This window comes from Toxorhynchites rutilus, chromosome 1, assembly GCF_029784135.1.
Source record: "Toxorhynchites rutilus septentrionalis strain SRP chromosome 1, ASM2978413v1, whole genome shotgun sequence".
Classification (NCBI taxonomy): domain Eukaryota; kingdom Metazoa; phylum Arthropoda; class Insecta; order Diptera; family Culicidae; genus Toxorhynchites; species Toxorhynchites rutilus.
In genome coordinates this window covers 44,720,533-44,746,571 of record NC_073744.1, presented here as the reverse complement: position 1 = coordinate 44,746,571, position 26,039 = coordinate 44,720,533, and the positions used below count along the sequence as shown (strand labels likewise).

The window sequence follows — 26,039 nt, the reverse complement described above, 5'->3', positions numbered from 1 at the left end:
AATTGTGGTTTGCGGGCTCTACAGAAGGCTGATCCTCGTAGTTTTTTTTCAAAGATACAAAGTTTAAATGGTGAGGAATGGATTTAAAATTTTAATACTAGATAACAAATTGTAGCAAGTGGTATGGGGCAGATGCATGAATCTAGAGTTGTACCAAGTACACAAGCATATGGATATTATTACGCTGATAAAATACGACATACTACAGTGGGCTGGTCCTGCAGTACAGATGGTAGACGGGTGATCAGCGTTTATTAGGGGACTGAGGAAGAACATCACAAGAGAGAGAGACGTTTGCAAAATTATTTTGAATTCGGCAGAGGATCGTTGATCGGTCTTTAAAGTGAATAAATTAAATGAATTCGATATAGAAATCTGACTAACAGGCTCTTCATGGCTCATAAACATAATCCAGTTGTAATAATAATTCATAAACATTTTTGTATGAGTATTCAGCTTTATTAAAATTATTGAATTGCTTCATCCCGCCGATATAAGAATTCAGCTTGTCTTTTCCACAATACAAACGATCGTGGTACGTATTTGTTTTACGCAAATAGCAAAACTTCTTGACACACGACAAGACAATATTTATTCATTAATTTATTCCGAATTACAAACCTTATTGTTATTTTTATTGTATGAAGTCCATTACATATTACATTAACTTACTTAACATTAACATTTTACACATACACATTTAATATGTCGATTTCTTCCCATTATCAGTGGAATTTTTCTTCGGTGTTTGTTCGTAATCCATACCCTCTATACCAGCCATAAACTCCGTTACATTTTTCATCGCTTGGTTATGCCCTTGAGCATTGCAAGGATTAATTTCGCGTTTAATCTCACAATCTACGCCTCCCGGTTCGTTAAATTTAGTTAACGTTGAATCAGTTTTCATCCCATTTGCCACTGTGCATAACGAGACAGAATTTTTTCTCTTATTCTTCAAGTTATTCTTTCCCACCTTTCCGGGCAATCGTTTGCTGGATAATTTGATCTTATCAATTGTTACAACACACGGAAGAGTTGATTCGGTTTTGATGGGTCGATATTGAATTCCGTTGACAAATTCTGATGAACACTTCTGATGTAAATTAACTTTGTTGAGCGTCTTAGGAACCATCATCAATAAGTTGTTTCCGTTGTCGCGAAAGTTTCCGGTGAAGTGATTTTCATTGTTTCCTCCGCGATATTGTTGTGATGATGATTTGGCACATTTATTCGTTTGATATCCCTTGGAAGGTTCGACGACTGATGTTTTGTCGTTAGACTCCTGCTTCTTCTGCCATTCAAGGACATTAGTCAATAGGCGAATATACCTGTTAATGTGGATTAGCGTATTAAAAATACCATTGACATGAGTGATCAAAATATGTAGAACAAGTGCCATACCTGATAGACATTCTCAAAATCTCATTCTTGGACAATTTTTTATCGGGTGGATGTGTTGGTACAAGTTTTCGTAGCTCCGCGAACGCCCCCGATACGTTCTGTTGGCGCCATCGTTCTCGAGTGTTCGTGAATATCTTTCGTACGACGGATCCGCCTCCTATCCCTAGTTTGGTACCGGCCAAATTCAGAACTGGCATAACAGGAACATCGAGTGCATTCAATTTGGCACACGATGAAATGTCATCCTTTCTGATTATTTGATTTGGATACTCTGTGGATGAGGATAAGTATGAAGTTGGTTGGTTACTCAAGAAATCAATACTTTTTCTTATTTATTCACAACTATCTGACCAGGCAAAAATTTATTTTTCGTTATCACATTCAAGTTTTCTTACTAGGCGCCCGTTCATGGGTTCAATCGCAGAATTGATTGATCTTCTAATCTGCTCTTTAAAATTATTTTTTACCATAAAATTTCAGTACTTCTATCGAAACTTGACATTATACTATCAGATTATATTCAGACACTATTCTCGTGCAAGATTTTTCATCCTCTTGCAAATAACATGTTTCTCCGTTACATGGAATAAATGTTTGATACAGAAAATATGATAGAATGAAGACAGTCCTAAATCGGACAATTCCTTTCTCGAGTTTTGCTCTTATCAACACATTCGGCGATCCATTCGGCGTTTTATCACATTAAAATCCATTTCCACTTTCGAACGAAGATCAATTTCGTTACCGCAAACATCAAATGGGTGCACCCGTGGCCGAGTGGTTAGCGTCTCACATTATCATGCCGGGTGTTCGGGTTCGATTCCCGTTCTGGCCGGGGGGGATTTTTCGTCAAAGAAATTTACTTCGACTTGCACTTCGACTTGAAAAATGTGCATTAATTTTATGGGATCCCCTCTCATTTCCAGAGGAGGAAGGGGTGTCATACCATGATAGAAACATTTCTCGTATCCAGAAACCCTCACATCACAAATTAGGTCCCGTTTGCTTGATCAGCTCTCGAGTTATGCAGAAGTTTGTATTTCATTTGTATGGCAGGCCCCCATGCCTTTATAACCATAGAAACATTTCTAAAACCTCCAAATTTCGTTCCATTTGCTTGAATAATTCTCGAATAATGCAGAAATTTGTGTTTCATTTGTATGGAAACACCCCCCCCCCCGTAGAGAGGGGGGATGGAGTGTCTAACCTCCGTTAAAACATTTATTGCAGCCTAAAACCTCCATATACCAAATTTGGTTTCATTTGCTTGATTAATTCTCGAGTAATGCAGAAATTAGTGTTTCATTTGTATGGTAGCAGCATCCCCCCCATAGAAACTTTTATTGCACCCTAAAACCTCTATATGCCTAATTTGGTTCCATTTGCTTCATGAATTCTCGAGTTATGCAGAAATTTGTGTTTAATTTGAATAGAAGCCCACGAGAAATGTTGAAATTTTTACCATAAGAGGACAGAGTCTCATTAAGGCTTCGGTTGCTCGAGTAATACGATTTCACTCAAAATACACGTTCTTGTGACTAATCTTGACATCTTGACACTAAAAACCATCCGATCAGACTGAACGAGTAGCCGAATACTATCGTCCCGAAGTGGGGAATGCAGTGTTACCATCGACGGAGCGGATTTTTTTTTTGTAAGGAGCTATTCGATTTTTTTTGCGTGAGCGTTTAATCTGGAAGACCCTGTATTATTCTCTCTCAGTTTACCAAAGGCAGTTTGTAATTGTTCAAATTTTAAATTAAAATTTTCAACTACTGAAGTAGTAAAATAACTAAATAACTAAAAAGTTATTTCTAAATTTCGATGCATTCTAATTCAATAACGTAATTCCGTAGTTCTACTCCGAAAATGCGGTCGTGTCAATGCACAGCCCCTTACATTACAAATACAACAAAATATAGATGGCTCAAATCGGACCATTCCTTCCTCGGGTTTTGTGCTTACCAACATATTTGGTCTTCCATTTTTATTTATATAGATAACAGTACTCAAAATCGACCAACCAAACATTGCTTCGTACAGAACAGCTCCAGAGAACAGTCTTTCGCTGTAAACACTACTGCAAGGAGCTGGGAGATAAACTCTGCAAATCATTCCAGTTGGGGGTACTGCTTAGAGTTTCACATGTTGACCCCTGAATTTTTCTTGCTACGCTTTCCATCCAGTCCACATTAAGAGTATTTTCACAATATCAGTGTCGGTCCCAAAGATAGTTATTGTATAAAAGGAAAATTGTCAGAAATTCTAGAAAGCAGTAACGTATCGTAGAACATCCGTAAATAAACCATGTTCATTTTCATTTCTCAAGCGATCAACGTTTTTCTAACGAAAAGCTTAACATCTGATAACATTCCATCTTTGGCAGAAGTAATGCCATTTCGTGTGCTTGAGGGTCAAATGCGTAAATAATGAGCTGTTTTAATAGTTTAAAAAAGGTTTGTATGTATGGGAGCAGACATCTCTTTTTTTTCTTACTTCATTTCATTTGGGATTGTGCAAAAAAACTCCATACGACGTCAATAGGAGTCAAATCAAGGCCGGCTGGAATGCAAAGCTGTTTCGTACGACCACGCTATCCCCATTGACGTCGTATGGACTTTTTTTTTGGCACAATACCAAATGAAATGAGAAAAGAAAACAGAAAGAGATGTCTGCTTGCATACATACAAACCTTTTTTGACGTGGGACTACGTCTAACCGGGGGGTAAAATGAAAACATAAACACGCAACATGCAAGAAAAAATGAAAGACTCCGAATGCTTATAACTCGAACATTTTTTACTGTATCAGAAAGATGTTTGCATCAATTGATAGGGAATATTTGTACGCATCTATCGCAATTAATAAAATGTTATTTTTCATTAGATAAACAATTGAATAACTGTAAAATGTTAAGCGTTATCCAAACGCCCTAACTACCTTGTTTTGATTGGCCCGATTTACAGTTTCTCCAACACAGCCATCATAACCAAGCAGCCTTGGGGAAATCGGCATTGCAAATACACGAAAGGATGGGGATTTTTGTTCTCTTTCTTTTGTTCTTGTTCTTGTTTGTAAATGTATTCCCTAACACAGACTGCAAAACCAAGCAGTGTTGGAGAAATCGGCATTGCAAACACATGAAAGTCGGGGGTATTTTTGTTTCGACTGAAATGTGTTTCCCTAACACAGACTGCAAATCCATGGAGCGTGGGGAAATTGGTTTTGCAAGTTAATGCAAGTCGAGGGTATTTTTTGTTCCGAACGAAATGTGTTTCCCCAACACAGACTTCAGAATCAAGGTGTTTGGGGGGATTGGTATTGCAAATTCATATAAGTCGGGGGTATTTTTGTTCCGACTGAAATGCGTTTCCCTAAAACATTAAAGGCGAATTTCCCCAGCAGACATTAAAGACGAATGAACTTTCAAGTTTGAAGGCTCTATAATATAAAGAGTGTAAGTTGAAGTTGTTGATTCATGCAAGCAGGGGGTACTTCGGGGCACTTCGAAATGTGTTTTCCTAACACGGATTACAAAAACGGGTACGAACAAAACGCTCTGGCTCGGTTATTCAAAACTGCATTGAAGGATATGCCTTCATATTTTCTGCTCACTGAATTTCCGGCACTGGGTGCCTGAAGTTCATCAAATTAAGCAAATTCGCGGTTCGAGAAGTACGTGCACTTGAGAGATGCAAACTTCAGAGGGAAATGTAAAATAAAATAATCGTTTGATAAAGCCGTTCACATATTTTGTCCTAGGCATCATACCAAACGTGGAATGACTGTCATTAACTTTACTTTTAACGAAGAACATAGTCTATCACAATGCATGAATTGACCTTACATGGCATTTATTCAATCTCTTTACTCACAAAGCAAACATATTAAATTCGATTGAATTCGGAAATTGTTTAATTCAATCAAAAATTTAATCAATACAAACAAATGATTGCTAAGCTAAGCTAGTCCCACGTCAACTTCATAGCTATAACCCACCCATTTTTAAGCTTTTAAAACAGCTCATGATTTGCGCATTTGACCCTCCAGCACACGAAATGGCATTATTTCTGTCAAAGATGAAATGTTTTCAGCCAACGCTAGTTTGGGTGTAGTAATGAATAAATGAAATGAAATGAATAAATGTTGGGTTCTACAATTCTATTAAGGAAATGTAATTAATAATTTAAATAATTTAGGAAACAATATGGTTGTATGTTAAATTCAAAATACCGATGTGAATACTCTATTGAATGAAAACGATAAAATAGTGCGCTGCCAAACAGGCCGGTACATCAGCTCCATTGAAGTTGTCCGACGTTTCGTTGGACCCATTTCATGAACAGTTATAAATCTAGCTGTCCATCTTTAAAACGGCAAGCACGTATTTTCCAATAACGCGACAACAATTGAACCAAATTGAAACTTTTAAGAGATCAAACATGTCAGTTACGTTAATGAAATACATTGAATCAACATTATACACACTTTTGTTCACTTTTTTTTCATTTGTTCAGTTTTATTGATCACATTCGATTAATTTTATATATCGTTAAAACATTCAATCTCGCTTACAATACATAATATATGTTTCATCTAACACCCAAAATATTCACTAGAAATAATTTATATGGCAGAACAATGGTTGCCGGACACCTAGTAAAATCTAAATAAGAAGAGTGCTGTTTCATATCTCTATATATATAAAAATGTTCTGTTCGTTTGTGTACGCGTCAAAAACTCGAAAAGTACGGAACCGATTGAGCTCAAAGTTGTACACAATATTCAATCCACTTCAAGGAGTGTTGTTACGGCAATAAAAAATTGGAAAATTGGAAGAAAGATGATTTTATATATGACCAGAGTGCGTTTCTGAAATTGAGCTTCTAATGATAATCTACTATTCAGTAATGAATACGTGTTCTATGTGAAGGAAAATTCTTTTTTCCACGTGTTTGACAAAATCATGTACTGAAATTGTGTTTCGAAATGATTTAAAATTTATCGATTTCCCTCATCTATATATATAAAAGTTTTTTGTTCGTTTGTGTGCGCGTTAAAAACTCGAAAAGTACGGAACCGACTGAGCTCAAACTATGATACAATATACAAAACAACTAAACACATCTAGGATTGTTGTTACAACATAAAAAAAAATGAAAAATTCAACTCAACAATGCAACCACAATGTGCCACAGCAAAGCGTGGCAGGGTACAGCTAGTTACAGAATATTTATTCACAAATATTCATAGACTGACCGTTCTTCTCGTCGACCGATGAATGTAGCGAATCATCCTCCATGCCATCGCTTTCATTGGAAGAAAAACCCGAAATGTCTTCGTCGGAATCCTGCATACTGTCAATATATGCGCTTTCAATTGAATTTACATTGTATGCGCAATCCTTTTTTGCATCCAATGGGGTTGATATTAGAGCCGTGGCCATTACACTAGCATTGGCATTCTCAAACACTGTTAGTAATCCTTTGGTTGACGGAAGCTTCGGATGATTTGATTTGCGATGAGAATCCACTTTCTGTTGCACGGATTGTTCACCATTATCAATCTCACTAATGTCTTTCCAAATCATTGTTTCACTTAACTTCCAAAAGAGTTTTCTGTTTCGTCAGACGAATAACGAAGCTTTGCTATGACTGGTGCGGGTGTTTTTGAGTACGCGTTCTAATATAATAGCATGAAACGACAATCGCATCACAATCCCCCACTGCTTGCTACACTGACGCTAGCTGATTGGTCGAAAATGAGTTCTTGAATAGCGCAGGCATTTCACTCCGCCCCGTTGGTCGCTCTTGCTCTGAGAAGGATGCGGGATTCATTCGTTCCTTTCGCTACTCACCAATGTTCGTTCATTTGGAAATAATCGGGCTCTCATAATAAGAAAACAGGCTAATTTTGATTCATTTTGAACTATTCTAACTATTATCCTATTTGAATTTCTTTCACATCACTAGAGACGAATGAACTCTTAAAGTTTCAACCCTCTTTAATTCAATGCCTGCCTGCCTTTACATCATGCAACTGGAAATGTTTTATGTTATGGCACCTGTTTTATGCTGTGGCACCAATATTATCAGGGACACCGGGATCTATCGAATTTTCGGGAGCATATCTAGTTTGTTTGTCTTCTAATGGACTTCAATATAGGATGCCGATTGAATAGGGGTAGTGGGGGCAAATTGGTCATGGGGGGCAAAGTAGTCACTTGCTTGTTTGGTAGTATTCCTATTGACTATTGACACCGTATTGATAGGCACCTTATGTTTGAAGAATTTATAAATTTTGAGTCACTCCATACTTCAGTAGAGCTGTCGCATGTCGATCTAATCTAAGGAATTTCTCGTGAAATTTAGTTTATTCAACCTGATATGTTGGACATATATTAGTTTGGACTACTGTTCACATATTCTAGGAGAGGTGAACATATATTTTGTTCAATCTCAGCGATTAATAAGCATAGAAATTACTTTAATGTTTGGGGGCAAAGTGGTCATAGGTGCATAACGACTTACAGTGTTCTGTTTACTAAAGCTAATATACCTCATCACATTCTGCTCTTGAAGAGGTTCCTTTTGTGGCCAGGAAAAATATGCCACTCCAACTAAATCAAGCCTCATTATGCGGAACGTTATGTGTTTCTTACAACGTTTTTGTATGCATGAGAAAATTTGAATTTTAACTCTAGGTGAAGAGACCAAGCTTATTTCATACATGTACCTACTATATCGAATATCATTTGAACAAATTAGGACGAAAAAAACGCTTAAATCTATTCCATTTAGCTTGATATGTGCGAGTGACCACTTTACCTCCAACAAAAAAAGTTCTATTTTCCAACTTTTTTCTAATGATGAAAAATGTACTATTTAGAATTTTTATAGTAAAAGCCGTATGCTATCTTGACCAACAATGAGTTGAACTATAATATTCTGGACATATTGCTTAGGGTGACCACTATGCCCCCACTTCCCCTACCTATATTCATCCCTTTGCGTTCGTAATAAATTGGCACATGGGTTTTGTACTAGTCGCAATTATTTTCACTTGAAATAGCAGCGATACATAACATGTAAAGGGCTCAAAATGAAAGGGTTGTAAGTGACATCATCGATTTCTCTACACCGACTCCCTCTTTTGGTCACAACTTACCTGCAAACACATTTCCAACTGTATTCGACAATGCAGCAAACACAAATTGGAATGTTTTTGCAGTTGAGTTGTTACCGAAAGAGAAAGTTGATGAAGAGAAAACGATCAAGTCACTTACACCCCTTTCATTGTCAGCCCCTCATGACAAGATTTATTTAATTTTTTGTGGACTTTAGGTATATATTTACTGAACACTGTATTTAACGTGATATATTTATATAAAATTATATGTTATAATTCTCTTTCATGTGATATCTTTTGAAAATCCTGATTTTTGACTACAAGTGTCGTGAAAATAATTAGTTTGGCGTCATTTATTTTCCGTCTTCTATCTTTCTGTTTCCACCTACAGGACAATTCTTGTTTTTACATCTACACAGTGCCTCAACACATGGAGTTTCCCATTTAAATTTTCCCCAAGCATGTGAGACAACTTTTGTAAAGTACCGTGTTCTATTATTCTTAGAAATACCGTTTTCATTCGTGAATAGGTTCACTACACATTTAAATTCATTTAGAAAAAGTGTGAACTGTTACATTGTTGAATAAAGTATAAGCTTAGTATAATTTCTTGCTGGTTAAGAGCAGGCAAACGCAGAGTGAACATTCACACAGATAAATGAATCATGTCATGCCTTGTGGTAGCAGTCAATGGGATTATTCATCGATTTCAATCCGATGAAAAGCTTCTCAATAAAAAAATCATGAAGGAAGAGCTGTCGCACGGCATAATTTGAATGATTTAAAAAGTTGTCTGTCTTCACACCCGTTCCAAGAAAATGGAACTAGATTGAATTTCTTGAATATTTTCGTGTCATTCGTTTTTGAATAGAATATTCTTTCGGTGTGATTCAAAACCAAATATGTAAGTTACAAATGTACTCCGGAAATCCAGATTATTCCTGGTATACTATGACTTTGGTCCTTGTCCCGGCTCATGTCCAATGTAATATTTTCAGTACTCAACGTGTTCGTTAGAAGCGCTGTTATTTCTTATAAATCTTGTCAGCAACAATCTCTGCGTTTATGCTCAAGGTTATCACGAAATCGAGCATGCTGTTTTGGCGTGCAAGATGTATCTTGTAGCCAGATCAAATTTAGAAAATATTCTTCGGGCCCGAGGGAAACAACCCAATGTGCCGGTGCGGGATGTGTTGGCTCAGTTAGACCTTGATTACATGACCCAAATCTATCTTTTTCTCAAAACGACCGATCTCCGTGTTTAATCATCAGTATTGTCAAAACCTTCCTATGTCACTTCCTCTGCCTGATAAAAAAAATGCCACCCCACTAACCTCAAGTCGTCCGCGAGTAATCGGTTCCCCATCAAACGGTGAAGAAGTATCGGGCCAAAATATACATTTCAACGCAGAAGCGTCAGTTGAGGTCTTGTCTGAGCAGCAGGCAATCACCTAGAAGAAACGGCTGTATTGCATTTTGTAAAAGGCTTAAAAAACATAGGATGTAAGTAGCTAGTAGTAAGATTTGTGGAACCCATCTTCCAACCTTCAAGATCTTCCCCTTGGCTTTCAAACGTCGAAAAACGGAAGATTGGTTCAACATTCACTTGTTCTGCAAATTGGTATTGAGTTTGGTCACCGTGTTCGTCTAACAAAGTCTCACATCAAAATCACCACTTTTAGCACATTGTGCCGACAGCTCCGAGAAGTCGCACGCGCTCTGTGTACGTCCCGTTAGCGTGATCGGATACCGTTAGTGAAGTTATTTTTTCCCGCATTGGTACTTAGAGCTTAGAGCCCCCGCAGACTGCAGACTGTTTTGCGACCGATAGTTTGATCGGCCGACTTAATCAGTATGGAGAAATATGCATATGCATATCTCTCCATACTGATTAGGTGCCGGTGCGTTCAGGTATTTAAGAGTTAATAATTTTTAAGATTTGATAATTTTAGGATTTGAAAAAAAATTGTACTTTTTAATTGCCACATAATCAGGGGGAAGAGAGTTTCCTGGTATGGAAACCTCTGACTTCGAAACTAATACCCCTTTGGAAGATGTTACTTCCGAAGAAGAGTCATCCCACCTTAGAAAGCCCCCCTCGAAAAAACTCGCAACCCTCTTTTCTCAATCCCCTGAACCATCCACTTTAACTCAACCCCCGATCTCGCATCCCTCATCTGTTGCTTCTGATCCCCCTCAACCATCCACCCCCTCTCCGTTCACCGTTCACGCTCAACCATCGACCTCGTCTTCCCCCTCCGCTGTCTTCGCTCTCCGTGTCAAGATCTATCCGGAAGATGCACCCATTATCAGGACGTGGGTTGTTTTCTTCCGGCCCAAACCAAATGGGAAATCGCTCAATGTAATCCAGATCATGAAAGATCTGTCAAAAAATTATTCCTCCGTGGTCGAAACTCACAAAGTTAGACCGAACAAACTGCGTGTTGTCGTGGCTGATCGGAAACAAGCTAACGAGATTGTTGTCGACAAGCGATTCATTTTAGAACATCGCACATACGTGACCTGCCATAACGTAGAAATCTCGGGGGTGATAACAGAAACGGGTCTGACGAGCGAATTTATAAAAAAGGGAGATGGCAGATTTAAAAAGCTCCCTTCGATGCTAATTAAAATTTTGGACTGCCATCAACTAGGAAATTCACGCCGTCTGACTCGTTTCGAGTAACTTTTGTGGGTTCCGGGCTCCGTTGTGGTGGACAAATTGAGGCTCCCAGTGCGACTCCTAGTGCCAAAGCCCATAACTTGCAACAAATGCAAGTCAGTTGGTCATACAGCAGATTATTGCGCCAACAAGGAGCGCTGTGCCACTTGCGGAGAGCAACATGTGGGGAAATGCTGCAGTGCAACTGAGCATAAGTGTCCACATTGCGGGGGGTCCCTACACGTGCTCTCAGGTTGTGAAACTTACAAGAGTCGCTGGGATAAACAGAAGCGCGTTTTGAAGGAACGCTCAAAGCGCACTTTTGCGGAAATTTTGAAGGGCGCTTCTCCACTGGCTCAAGAACAACAGCGTATCAACACACATAATGACTTCGCCACGTTGCCAGTTGACCCTCCGGTGATAGTCCCAGTTAGCTTGCCTAAAAAATCGAGTGTAACGGACAAGCAAAATCAGATTCCTCCTGCCTTCCGTGGGAATAGTTCACCTTCGAATGACACAGTTGTGATGTTTTTGCTCTGTCCGAAACATGGCTTTCTTCGCGAGATGATCTCGTTTTCCACGATTGTAATATTATACGCTTGTACCGCGATGACAGATACGGAGGGATGCTATTGAGGATCAATAAGTGCCACTCATTTTTCCGGATTGACCTCCCACCTATTGGAGGGATCGAAGCTGTTGCTTGTCCTGCAAACATAAAAGGCAAAGACCTCTGTATTGTCAGCTTGTATTGGCCTCCGAGAGCTGCGATCAGCCGCAAGCAACTTGCTGACATGTGCTCACTCCTTCCTGAGCCATGGTTGATCTTGGGAGACTTCAACTCGCACGGAACCGCCTGGGGAGAACAGTACGACGACAACCGTTTATGTTGATATATGACCTCTGTAACAGCTTTAATATGACCGTTTTGAACACTGGGGAAACAACACGTGTACCTAAACCTCCTGCTAAACCAAGTGCTCTTGACCTTTCGCTTTGCTCGAATTCACTATCGTTAGATTGCAAGTGGAATGTAATGCCAATCAAAATTTTCAAATTCTTGCCAATCAAATTTTTCATGACCAATGGGTCAAATTCTTTCGAATCTATAAACATGGCGTATGACCTCACGAGACACATTGACTGGAAAGAATTTTCGGACGCGATTGCTCTAGCCATCAATGCCAGAGATGGTTTACCTCCATTGGAAGAGTATAACTTCCTTTCTCGTTTGATTCATGATAACGCAGTTCGCGCTCAAACGAAACCCATCCCAGGTTCCACCATTCGCCGAAGGCCTCCCAATCCATGGTGGGATAACCAGTGTTCCAAGCTTTATGTACAAAAATCGAAGACATTTAAAGCTTTTCGGAAACGTGGAGCCCCTGAAAATTTTCAAACGTATTTTTACCTTGAGAATCAATTCAAAAATTTGTTCAAAGGGAAAAAACGTGCTTATTGGCGAAATTTCGTGGGAGGAAACGTCAATGAAAAAATTATGGAAGGTGGCTCGAAGCATGAGAAATCGTTCTTCAACGAATGAATGTGGAGAATATTCACATCGATGGAATTTTAATTTTGTACGGAAGGTTTGTCCTGATTTCGCTCCTGTGCAAAAAATTGTTCGAGATATACCACAAGATAGGTGCGATCTTGATTCCGAGTTTTCGATGGTAAAATTCTCTCTTGCTCTCCTTTCATGTAACAATTCGGCTCCAGGATCAGATAAAATTAAGTTTAACTTGTTGAAAAACCTCCCTGATGTGGCGAAACATTGCTTGTTGAATTTATGTAATAAGTTTCTGGAGCACAATATTGTTCTGGATGATTGGAGACAAGTACGAGTTATAGCTATTCAAAAACCCGGAATGCCTGCGTCCGACTTCAACTCGTACCGTCCAATAGCAATGCTGTCTTGTGTACGGAAATTGTTGGAGAAAACGATCTTGTTTCGCCTTGATCGATAGGTTGAAACAAATGGCCTACTCTCAGATACACAATATGGGTTCCACTGGGGCAAGGGGACGAATGATTATCTTGCGTTGCTTTCTTCAGAAATTCAAAGTGCTTCAAATGGATTCTGTTTCAATAGAGGTTTTGTCAGACAAATTACACTCTCGGGGTCTGCCGACTCTATTGAATAATATGCTATATAACTTACTTTGTGAGAAACAATTTTCTCACGGATATTCGGCAGTATGTCGGGTCTCTTGCATGGGCCTTCCCCAGGGCTCATGTATAAGCTCCCTTGTGTACAACTTCTATGTAAGTGATATTGACAATTGCCTTACACAAAATTGCAGCCTGAGACAACTTGCAGATGATGGAGTGGTGTCTGTCGTAGGATCAAACGAATCCGACCTGCAAGAACCCTTACAAGATACTTTGAACAATTTTTCAACCTGGGCCATTGGGCTAAGGATCGAATTCTCCACAACAGAGATGGTGTTTTTTTTTTCTAGGAAGCATAGACCAGCAAAACCAAAGCTTCAACTTTTGGGTAAACCGATCACTCATGCTATGTTATTTAAGTATCTTGGGGTCTGGTTCGATTCCAAATGTACTTGGGGGCCCATATTAGGTATCTGAGTAAAAAATTGCCAACAAAGAATAAACTTTCTCCGTACAATTACCTGCACCTGGTGGGGAGCACATCCAGAAGATCTTATAATGTTGTATTGAACAACTGTTCTCTCAACGCATGAGTCTCGAGGTTTTGGAAGGCGTACTCCCACTAAAAGATCGCTTTAATTTATTATCTCTTCCTTCCTTCCTTTATTATCTTCCTCATCCGGTGTAAGGTTATGAACCCAATGATGAACGGAAATTTTGAGCAGCTGATCGAACTAAATTTTCACTCTGGATTAATGAGTTCATATCATGAATTCATCTCCACGCAGGTTAATCCTTCTTCGTGTATTCCCAACCGTGTTTGTTTTCCTGGCTACATTAATTCCTCTGTGCATTTTGATCTGCCCATGAAGCAGAATATCCATGGAATCCCAGATTATCATCAATCGGAGTTCGTTCAAACGATCTTCGAAGCAAAGTATGGGGGTATCAATTGTGATCTTTTGTGATAATATTTACTTTACCGATGGGTCCTCTGTGAATGAGTCCACAGGATTTGGAGTGTTAAACGATTTTAGCACCTCACACAGTCTTCAGAATCCTTTCTCAGTGTATATTGCTGAATTGACAGCGATACGCTGGACAGCGTCGCCTCACGACCTGTTGAACACTATTACATTGTAACGGATAGTCTTAGCTCTGTCGAAGCTATCCGTTCAGTGAGGCCAGAAAAGCACTCGCCGTACTTTCTTGAGAGAATACGAGAAATTTCGAGTGCTTTATCCAGACGCCATTATGTCATCACCTTTGTCTGGGTCCCTTAACGTTGCTCAATACCAGGTAATGAGAGAGCTGACTCATTAGCAAAAGTGGGTGCGATTGAAGGCGACATTTATCAGCGTCAATTCGCCTTCAATGAATTTTATTTTTTAGTCCGTAAAAATACTATCGCTAACTGGAAACGCAAATGGAACGAAGATGAATTGGTCCGGTAACTTCACTCAATTATCCCTAAGGTTAGCCTCAAACCATGGTCCAAAAGTCTGGACTTTATTCGAACCTTCGCCCGACTCATGTCCAATCACTGTTCGTTAGACGCACTACTTTTTCATTTCAATCTTGCCGACAACAATCTCTGCGTTTGTGGCCATGGTTACCACGACATCGAACACGTTGTTAGGTCGTGCGAGTTGTATCTTGGTGCCAGACCGAATTAAGATAACTCTCTTCGGGTCCGAGGAAGGCAGCCCAATGTGCCGGTGAGAGATGTGTTGGCTCGGTTAGACCATGATTACAAGTCCCAAATATATGTTTGCCTTAAATCAATCGTGATTGGTGTGATTGGTCTTACATCCTTTTCCCCTCCTTTTCGTCCTTCGTGAGCTATCGGTTCCCTTCCTACTAACATTAGAATAAGTTAAATTGTAAATACCTATTGTAAGGATAGTTTTAAGAAATGAGTGTGAACATTGTTACAATGTCCTTACATCCCATCCTTTTCGTAATGTAAATGTGTCACCCTTCTAAACTCGAGTCCACCGTGAGTAATCGGTTTCCTATTTTATTAACCATAGAATAAAGGAAACATGTTAATATATTCAAGTAAAAATATAGTTAAGAGTTTGGCTCCTTTAAACCTATGTACCTGAGCCTGTAAAAATAAACGGATTATTAAAAAAAAAAAAGGAATGTTGTTGCTATTGCTAACACCTCAGGAAGGCTTAAGATTCTTCTTCTTCTTCTTTTTGGCTTTAAGAGGGTTTAAACTTTTCAGTTCATTCGCCTCTAAAGGCTTAAGATTTAAATATGGAATAAGCGCAATTGTAAACTAAAGCTGTGAACGTAAATTAAATTTCTAGTATTTGATATGTATTCTATGTGAGAGCAACACATTTTTTCGCAAGTGTTTAAAAAACTGTGAACTAAAATTGTGTCTGATAATGATCTTATTTATTTTTATTCGATTGGCGTTGCTTTTATATCTTTGCAGACAATAGGAAAAAAGGTATTTCAAGTATTTCAAAATTAAACACGAAAACATACTTTGTTTTGCTACTCATTTCTTCGCCATAAAACCTTAATGTGCCACAGCAAAGCGTGGCAGGGTACATGTAGTAAAATTTTAAAATGGAATTTAATTTTTAATGAAATGGAACTAAAATTAAATTTATGCGCAATTCAGTTACTTCCTGAATTATTCTAATAAAATCAGGAAAAAAGGCCACGTGGCTAACAGGGGTATGAAAATGTGTACATTTGTCCACGGAGGGGGAGGGGGAGTCTAAAATCGTGCTTTTTCTGTCCACGTTATATGTGTACAGATCACAGTTTGACTTGAATTTCCGATTTCACGTGAGCTGGTGAAATAATCTGAATCTCGGTTATTTTATTATTCTATTTATAGGTATAAAGCGATATATGATTTACGATGGCAGCATTCACAAATTATCGTTTTAACACACATTTACGCGGAGTCAACTGTACATTTGATTTATATCAGTTTGATTAGCACGTCTGCAAGCTCCTCAACCCAAATTGATAGAAACCAGCAATAACTGCGCAATGTGTGCATTGCGCATTTCACAGTAGAGTCCATAGAAGCAGGAATGGAATGTTCGCAGCAGTAGCTCAATATTTTGAGCAAATTTTCAGACGCATGTATGGGTAGACGTCGATTGACAGTGATAAAAGAAGGTATTATTCTCAGAGCTATCATTTACAGATTCAGAGAAAAAAATACAGCGAAGTGTAGTGAAAAAGTGGGTCGAAATTTAGTGTTTTCTTCGAGAAAGAAGCTGAGAAATCCTACGCCTTTATTGGTAGGAACTTGTATAGAACCAATTCGGAACAGCACAAAATAATAAAATGGTAATTTTCATGCATTTTATAAAAGCTATCAGTGATGAACAATTTTTTTCCACCGTCTCAAATATTGGGTGCCATCAGACAGCACGTACTGGGTCAATAAGTTTTATTGTCCTATATTCCCCGCTATATGCATGACCGGAAAACTAATTACTTTATATTGAATTACAGGGAAATGAAACGTCTTTGCCTATGGAGCTTTGCTCAAACTGTAAGTAGCAAATCGAAAGTTCATATGACAATATCTGAAATTCCGTTTATGGTTATTTACTATCCCGCACATTAGTGTTCAAAGTGTATTTTTTTTTGTTTCCATAACGATTCAGCTACAACGAGGGTTATTAATAGGCATAAACAGCTTAGCCATTCTACCTGTCGAATCACGACCATAAAAAGTGTACAGATTCGAGAAAAAATCACAAGAATTTGTAGTATCGAATTGCAGATGTCGGAATTATCGATTTTGTTTGCGGTATTGATTCATTCGGTATTCATCAGCGAAGCTTTCGGAAAAATATATTTTTATTCCCAAATAATCGAAAAAATTACAAAGGATAGGTTTTGTTTCTTTTTTTGTTGTTGTATTATGAATTTTAATAAGAATTCACTTGGAATTAGTTCTGTAATTATCTTGGAGGGTTCTTTTTTCTGCGCAGCCTTTTTTCGGCGCGACAGTACGACACAAATTTCTCCATCATTAACGGTTCATTTGTTAATATATCATTTGACTAGTACTTATTCATTAAATAGATCAATTTTTTTCTCGAAAGCCTGGTGGATCTGAGTGAAGTAATCAGTAGAAAGAATATTTTAAAAAAACAGCTTGATGATTTCCCCAGATAATCTCATATACATATCTTATCGTATCGTTCAGACGAAGCCAATGCTCCAATAATTGGTCCGTATATTATATATTTTATATTTTTATTTTTTATTATTTCAATTTCGTCAAGAAATCATGTTTTTCTGTAAATGAATTTCACATTTTGTGGCTCAAATAGCCTGATTGGCTCGGTTCCAATCATCACTACATCTTATAAATACAATCATTTCACTTCTTTGTTCATAGGAGGTTTCAAACTATGTAGTTCATTTGCTTCTAGAATACAATCAATAATAACTGAATCGAAAGAATCTAAAACCATGTGGTAACTTCAGTCCCTCGTTCTGAGTTCTGTTGTTAGATCTCAGAACGAGATATCTGTTTTGTCATTCAGCTTTCGAAAAAGTTCACCAACATTTCATTAAAACGCATTTACATCTGTAGTATCGACTGCTAAAACAATAACAGTCATTTTCGACGGAATCGCAAAGAAAAAGGTCACAGGGATCCATACCGGATGATTTTATTTATTCACTGTTAGCAAGATACTCATTTCATGGATGGACACAACAAAGTTTCTCGGGATAGTATCTATCGTTAAAATTTTTCTCTTCATTCTGCTTTTCCAGTCGATGCTGATGAAATAAGGCGTTTGGGCAAGCGTTTCAAGAAACTCGATCTCGACAACTCCGGTGCGCTCAGCATCGATGAGTTCATGTCACTCCCCGAATTGCAGCAAAATCCCCTAGTGCAACGCGTTATAGATATCTTCGATGCAGATGGTAACGGTGAGGTGGACTTTAAAGAGTTTATTCAAGGCGTTTCGCAGTTTAGCGTTAAGGGCGATAAATTATCCAAGCTGAAGTTTGCCTTCCGAATATACGACATGGATAACGATGGATTCATTTCCAACGGTGAACTGTTTCAGGTAAGCATGTCTCTGAATTTGGGCTGATTTTATCAGCAATGTTACAAGTGAAACAACACATCTAAAGCACAAGAGTGTAGGTAAAATAAATGCGTTTGTAAAATGTGTAAATAAATAAATAAGAGTAGCTTCTCGTCGTATACATTTCTTCGTATGCAAGAACAACAATTATCAATCTCTTTATTAGCGTATCGTATACATGGTTTTTCGAATTAACAGCAGCGAAATCCATCGATGGTGTGATGGATCAGTTTACTTGAACATCCTGGAAGAAAATATGAAGCAAAGTGTCAACAAAATGGGATTGAAACGAGGATTCAATTTTTACCAAGACAATGACATGTTCATGTTCATGTTCAAATTCTTTACTTACAAAGCAAATATGTTGAATTCAATTGAATTCGAAAATTGTTTCATTCAATCAGTAATTTGATGAATAGAAACAAATGATCACTAAGCCAACGGAAGTCCCATGTCAACCTTGCAGCTATATCAAACATGAAACCCAACCATTTTTCTAGCAATAGAATGGAAACATTAATAAGAACAGTTGAAACTTTAGGTGATTATGTATTATTTTGCTGGATAATTTCTTGCTATTTCAAAGGTAACTCAATGTTGCTTCTCTCTTACTCCCTCGTCCCTCTATTGACAAAAATTAGGACAGATCGCACTTACAGTGATACAATCTCGAACTCGTACCCCACCATGCAGATCTCTTTTCCCTTCTTTTCGAAGCCGAAAATCCGAACATTCTATTTAGGTAGTCATATTTTCTTATGAGAGTGAAAAGGTTTGCTATCTGTATTCAGAATAATGGTTTTTATACCTCTAAGAATGGCCTATGTATGTAAATTTGATCAATTCCAGAATTTCATCTTTTGGGTTGGAGGAAATATGAGTTTGTTCATTGAAACTGTCCTTAGCTGCCTTTAGCCGTTATCTCCAATTTTTTTTACAATACACATTCGGAGAATATTCATCCATTAATCAAACAAGTAGTTTTCAAAATCGTTATTTTTATAAATCTGATGGTTTCTAACATTCCAACCCAGATTTCTTCCATAGTTGTTTGCTGGGAAATTGTGGAACAAATGGAAATTTCACAGTCCATCTCACTCTCACTGGCAACAGTCCGTTCCTCCTCAACAGTACAATTATTTCAATAATTTAAATTTTACACCAACAAGTGAATTTATCTCTCATACTTAATACAGTCAAAGCTCTCTACAACGACAATCTCTATAACGACAAATCTCTAATTGTTGTGGATCTCGTTTTCTCAAGATACTCAAAATGATTCTGGCGCACACAAAATCCATTCCGCAAAAACAATGGACGAGAAAGGTAAAAAGGAATGTGCGAAATTTAACACAAACTCAGCTCAGCTTTTAAAACACACACGTAGGAAACCTGTAAGCTGATAAAAGGTAGGAAGAGCTTATTGAAAAAAAAAAACAGTTGCAGCATTGTTGTACAAGAATCCCGTCCTCGAGAAAATCAAATATTTGCATTGAATTGAAAATTTAGTTTAAACTTTTAAATTCGAATTCGTGCTACAGTTTAAAGCATAGTTTGTTTTACTCTAAATTTTCAGTCCGAAATGAATTCAAAGGCAAGAAAATCTTTGACACTATTAGCGCGCAACCGTTATGATTTTCGGATACTTCACAGACAAAATAGATATTTAAATTTGAACACAGAACTTAACGCGAATACATATATTTTATCGATTTCCGACCGTATCTTTCTGTCTATTATTCTGTTTTCTGTCCTATCCTGTTCATAATCAGCTGTTCTATATTCTTTTGCAATCAGCTGTTCTCTCACATAAGATTAGAGCGATCAAAGCAATATCTGGAAAAGCTCTACTCTCCCGAGAGAAATTATCCCTCTTTGTATGTTGTGTGAAACAGACCAAGCGTTGTTGTGTTAGTAAAGAAACACACAATATCGCTGGGACGTTGTGGACTACATTTGGGATGTTCAAATCATTCCGGCACGAACAGACACTAAAAATTAATTGTATATTATTGTAAAATTTGAAAAAGGCATTGAAAACAAAACATTATTCAGTAAATTTAATGAGCACACAACACGATTCCACCCATAATCAGAAATAAGAACCAAATTCGCGAAAAGATAAGAATAGTAGTTTTAATACCAAACGACGGAAATTTGTTAAAAGAAATAAGCTGTCGTTTAAACCGCAAGTAATTTCCAGTGATTTATAAAAGCAACAAAATGCGTGGATGGGGAGAGCGATGTTTGAAGAATAGATTTCCAGAAACTGGATGAAACGAATGGTGACTGCTAGCTGATGGGTAGAAAATCATGTCGAATAATTCTCTCTTATTAATTGCTTCGTCAGAGCTGGCATTATGAAATCAGACAATTGGAAATGCATCAATGAAAACAACATTGATAACGACCCATTAGAGGAAAATGTATTCCGATCAAATTTTGGAGCGCTCGTGAATAAGGTTCTGATCCTTTTGAAGGTTTGGTTATAAATGGTTAATATTTTCAAAAATCATAGAAAGTATAATCGCAATTTGCATTTTTCCAGACTTCGTGACTTTTGACAACTTATGCGAAGAAGCAATTTTGTTGTAATAAAAACAGTGCAAGAGCAATCATCTATAGATAACATTGATTAAGAAACTCATTCAGTGCCTGACGAAGTAATTGATAACGGAACTATAAGCCCACCCTCGCAATATCAGCTAGAAGTTGCTTTCCAAACTATTTATGGTGTGATAAATCATTAGAACAAACTTACCAAGGGACAGTACTTCATTTGGTTTTTATTTAAAGAAAAGTGTGTTAGGGAACAGAAGAGCTGTATTCTGTATCTATTGTTTAATGTTTTGTCGTTTTTGTATCAAGATAATATAATTTAATTGTTTCGTGTGACCTTGAGAGTTTCTCTCTCTATAACGACATCCGAATTCTCTATAGCGACAGTGCTTTATAGCGACAATTCTCTATTACGACGGTCCCTTGCAATGTCGCTACAGAGAGCTTTCACTGTATCTCTTACCTGTTAACAAACAAACCAAAATATAACCATCAGTAAATTGAATTTTGGAATTAAGCCATTAAAAATGCTTAATATCGAAGCCGTAAAAACATCCACACGCGGAATCATGTTTGATTTGGTTCCTTTTTTGGCTATTTCGTATCGAAAATTTGAGCAAACTGTGTAAATTAACCATACTAATTTAGTGTCCGATTTGAAATTCACAATCTCCCTGAAAGCACAGAGAAAACTTAATCTTATTCAAAAAGTGTTTATTTTTATTGTGTTTATTAAAAGTGTTTATTTTATTTTATATTTACATCCTCCCTGTATGTTATGGTATATTGCTCCAGCGAATATTCCACCAGCGAACGAACATATTGCGAAGATACAAATTTGTGCAATAAATTTATGTGGAAAGGATACTTTTATAGTGTATCGAAAAAACAATTATACTTGCCAGCGTTCAATGGTGGTTTAGGATTGGAAGATGTAGAAAGCAAATCCAAAAGTTTATTTATAAAAAAACATTCTACATGCATACCGCGATCACCAATAAACACATATATGAATTTATGTTGAAAATTGCTAACAATAGATACTTAACAAGAAACGGTAGGGAATGGCTGGTAATTGCTAAAAGTTTAGAAGCTCATTCCAATTTGAATACAAGCATGAGTATATATCACCACCTTTAAAATGTGATGAATATTAAACATCGATTGCAAACAGAATTGCTCAACGTGCAATTGGAATGAAATTACAAATCAGTGATCCGGAAGAGTTGATTACGTTACATATTTCTAAAAAATGATCAAAACCTGCTCTCTGGCTTACTGTAGAAGCAATTGAATTCAATTTGAATAATTTTGGTAAGACTGGCAATGATTATTGGATTGCGTTCAAAGATGGAATACGAGAAGTTCGGTGGAACAATAAGAAAAAAAAATTGAAAAACAAAATCGAAGGGTTTCTGAATGTCGATTAGAAATTGGGTTTCACTGTTTCGTAATATTTTGGTTCCTAACTCCGAGTTGCCGCGGGTAATCGGTATTGCTAACCTTAGGTTTAGATAAGGTTAAGGTAGGATAAGTTAGTTGAAGGTTTTCATCTCTTCTTAGCAAACGAAACCATTGGTTTAGTAATAATTTGTATTGATTAAATTATTGATTGAATTAAACAATTAATTGAAGTCAATTGAATTCAACATATTTGCTACGGAGTTTGGCTTAAAAATTATGATTTAAAAATTGTCGAGTTATAAGCATTCGGAATTTTTTCCTGCATGTTCTGTGTTTAGGTTTCCATTTTACTCCTCATATATTCCGGTTAGGCACATCAAAACACCCGTTACTGCAGATGATCTTGTTTTCTATTTATTCAGATACGATTTGATTCCTAAATGGTTATATTCAGATATGGTTCCATGATAGTTGAGAATTAGAAAATCATTCCAAATTAACATAAATAACACATTAATAGTTTTGAAATTCAACACATCACTGCAAGCCCTTCGAAAGGAAGTATACTCGTATATTAACAAATTTTGCTTTCTCCGTCTTGTTCAGGTTCTAAAAATGATGGTCGGCAACAACCTGAAAGACACCCAGCTGCAGCAGATAGTGGATAAAACAATAGTGTTCGCCGACAAGGATGAAGATGGTAAAATTTCCTTCGATGAATTTTGCTCCGTGGTTGGCAACACGGATATTCACAAAAAGATGGTCGTCGATGTCTAAGATATTCATATAAAAAAACAGCTATTACTGAAACATACACATACAGCAAATCACACTTTCAATTGCTAGAGAAACATCATTAACTAATTTATGAGGTAAAAACTTGAAATGTATGTAAACGTTGCGTCTAATGAAAACGGGAAACACAAATGTTGTAATTTTTAGTTATTTATGTGTTATGCGCTATTGATCTTGTCATGTTAAAACATTATACTTAACAGAGAAAAAAATCCAAAGGATAAGATTTGCCAGAATCTGAGAAAGATCTAAAACTATAAGAGCGTTTTGTTTGAGAGCTGTATGTGACTCTCAAATAGTGAACGTAAAACGATACACATCTATTATAGAATCTTAGGTTAGGAGCCAATTTTACTGTTCTACTGTTCTACTTGATCCTAATGATCTTTATTTGAGTTGATACCGTGTCCAACCTAAATTAAAAGTCCCTCCCCACAAAACCAACCACCGGTTATTCTTAGTCTATCACAGTATACAATTTAGTCGCGCCAAAATAAAACTTCACATGTGTTTTGTTGTTCCAAATCAGATCAAAATCAGATGTTGTCAAGCACAGAGAAACAAAAGTACGAATGACAAATTCGAACCACTAATAATCAATAGTTATATCATGAGAACATGCATTCAACGCAACTTTTGAGTCGATATCCGTCAAGCATTCTGGTCCCGAGGAAGGTAATTTTTAGGACAGGTTCCCAATGAAGTTGTATTCAAATTTGCAATAGGTTCGTGCAATTAAACCTGGTCGAATTACCTTCTTCGGATCGGCTAATTGTTATATGGTGTGCCCGTTTGAAATATAAATCCTACAAAAAAACATACAATACAGAATATAATGGAATTTATCTATTTCTGAAAAACTACGAACGAATAAAATAAACTATTTTTCAAAACACTCAAGAAGATTTTGTTTGAATATACCATATTGAAGCATCCGATGCTTACCCAGACTACATCATTGAACGAAAACATCAGCGTATCGAAGAAAAGATAAAGAATAAAATGTGTCGAACATAAATATCCGATTGTCAGTCCAATTCTTGTTCATGTGTTTTTGAGATGGCTGAGGTATCTTAGAGGTGAATGAACTGCAAAGTTTAAAGCCTCTTAAAAACAAAGAAGAAGAAGATGAGCGGGTATGATCTGCGCTCGATTCGTATAATCTAGTTCGATTTAACCCTCGGTTCTGGTTCAGGTCAATCGCGGAGAGCAACTACGAAGTTAACAGTCTACCCGAGCTCAAGCTCGATAAGTCGATACAATCACTATCACAACGAGCCAAATTTCGTATTTTGTAAATCGAGATAATCTCTTGCCGAGCTCGAACTTCATCTGTTGCAAACTGCATATACAACCATTCCATGCCAAACCGATATAGTGGTTCTCAGATTTCCGTGAAAAGTGGTTATTTTGTTCTTTATCGCAAAATATTAGACCCGTATTTCTCTATTTTGACGTAGGATTACGTCTTTCGGGAACATATTGGGGTACAAATTGAAAATCGAAAATCGAGCACATCTTAAAAATTGTCCAATGTCAAACGCGTATTGCTCAGTCACTTCATGATGGATTGAGGAAAATTTTGGGTCAATCGATTTCGGCACTCCATAACAATTTTTTATATTGAATAAAATAATATATGTCATGAAACTAACTATCGAACAAGTGAAAAATCTCAACCCCTATCCTAACGGAAGTACCCACATCTGATTGGTCGAAATTGACGACACATGCGGCGGTCGTCAATTTCTCGAGCGGGAACAAACCAAGGTGTGTTCCCGCTCGAGAACTTGTCGTTCGGTTTAAGCTGTAAAGTTGTGTTCATTTTCACCCAAGGAAAGTTCATACAGCGAGAAAAGTTGGAAAAGTAAAGAAATATTCGAAAAAATGATTTCCCATTTGCTTTACATATAGTATTAGGTGTTGTTAGTCCAATTTAAATTCGCATTGGGTTGAATAAACACTCAGAAAGTAAAAATTATAAAAGAAAATTACCTTTCCCATTTCAAATATGTTCTCGCTATATTGATGTAACATGTTTTTACTGATGAGAAAAATTGATAATTGTTTTCGATATTGATAATTGTCTTATATTACATTGATTTTGAGTTTTTGAGTTTTTTTTTCATTATTTCATCCATATATAACACAGGAGGCATCTCGTCTAGAGTCACAGAGGACGGTTTTCATCATATATCATTCCACTTCGGCATCTTTTATCTGATACGCACCATCTAACGACTAATTATCATCCTTCTATCATCATCACTCGGTTGTAAACACTGGTGGAGTGAACAAACAATATCCAACAACCAAACAAAACGGCCCTTTTCAGAACCACAAAATCATTATCAAAGAGTTTAATTCTTCAAACATATCCAAAATAAACAGATAAACAGCCTAACGGAATCCTACGTCTATGCGGTCGTGTCTCAGACACAACCCTCCTGTGACTTTTTTCATTAGGGTTCATTTTAGGGTGGTCCGGAAAATTTATTTTTCCTTTTTTTTTTTTTTTTCTAAAAATGACTTTTTTCAAAAATTCTTGTGAAACTTTTGAACTACTGTACCGATTCAGATGATCGATGAATCAATTTAAGTACAATTAGTTGGTACTTCTTAGAAAAATATTACTTGCAGAAAAAATGGAGTTTGTTTCCGTAATTATTGATTGTATTTGTTTTTTGTTGTTTTCATGGCTTCCCAGCAAACATTAAATCGTATAATTTTGCACGTGCCAAGTCTTACAAGAAATCCGAATAAATCATAATCGCATATAATATCAATCAAAGTATGTGTCGTGTATATTTGAAATCGCATAAAATGCAAAAATTCGATTTTATATACCATTATCAAATTAAGTCGCAATTCGGTATAATAAA

The 26,039-nt window shown here is 37.0% G+C and overlaps 2 protein-coding genes across 2 annotated transcripts; one reads left to right on the top strand and one right to left on the bottom strand.

The window, feature by feature from the left end:
* Nucleotides 1-614: 614 nt before the first annotated feature.
* Nucleotides 615-7,050, bottom strand: LOC129763871 (uncharacterized). Its single transcript, XM_055762921.1, has 3 exons — nucleotides 6,661-7,050; nucleotides 1,402-1,672; nucleotides 615-1,328 (listed from the first exon to the last, which is right to left on the bottom strand). The coding sequence occupies exons 1-3, from the start codon at nucleotides 6,989-6,991 to the stop codon at nucleotides 701-703; spliced, it is 1,230 nt and encodes a 409-aa protein (XP_055618896.1). The 5' UTR covers nucleotides 6,992-7,050; the 3' UTR covers nucleotides 615-700.
* Nucleotides 7,051-16,425: 9,375 nt separating this feature from the next.
* LOC129763913 (calcineurin subunit B type 2) lies at nucleotides 16,426-24,060 on the top strand. The gene is made up of 4 exons (XM_055762924.1): nucleotides 16,426-16,630; nucleotides 16,799-16,838; nucleotides 18,080-18,378; nucleotides 22,969-24,060. The coding sequence occupies exons 1-4, from the start codon at nucleotides 16,628-16,630 to the stop codon at nucleotides 23,137-23,139; spliced, it is 513 nt and encodes a 170-aa protein (XP_055618899.1). The 5' UTR covers nucleotides 16,426-16,627; the 3' UTR covers nucleotides 23,140-24,060.
* Nucleotides 24,061-26,039: the final 1,979 nt, after the last annotated feature.

Excerpts from the sequence above, each read along its gene's own strand:
- LOC129763913 (XM_055762924.1), top strand. Across the intron at positions 16,839-18,079 it reads TATGGAGCTTTGCTCAAACT|TCGATGCTGATGAAATAAGG; the intron begins GTAAGTAGCAAA and ends CTGCTTTTCCAG. Across the intron at positions 18,379-22,968 it reads CCAACGGTGAACTGTTTCAG|GTTCTAAAAATGATGGTCGG; the intron begins GTAAGCATGTCT and ends CGTCTTGTTCAG.
- LOC129763871 (XM_055762921.1), bottom strand. The coding sequence starts at position 6,991 with ATGATTTGGAAAGACATTAGTGAGATTGATAATGGTGAACAATCCGTG. Across the intron at positions 1,673-6,660 it reads ATCGGTCGACGAGAAGAACG|AGTATCCAAATCAAATAATC; the intron begins GTCAGTCTATGA and ends CCTCATCCACAG. Across the intron at positions 1,329-1,401 it reads ATTTTGAGAATGTCTATCAG|GTATATTCGCCTATTGACTA; the intron begins GTATGGCACTTG and ends CCACATTAACAG.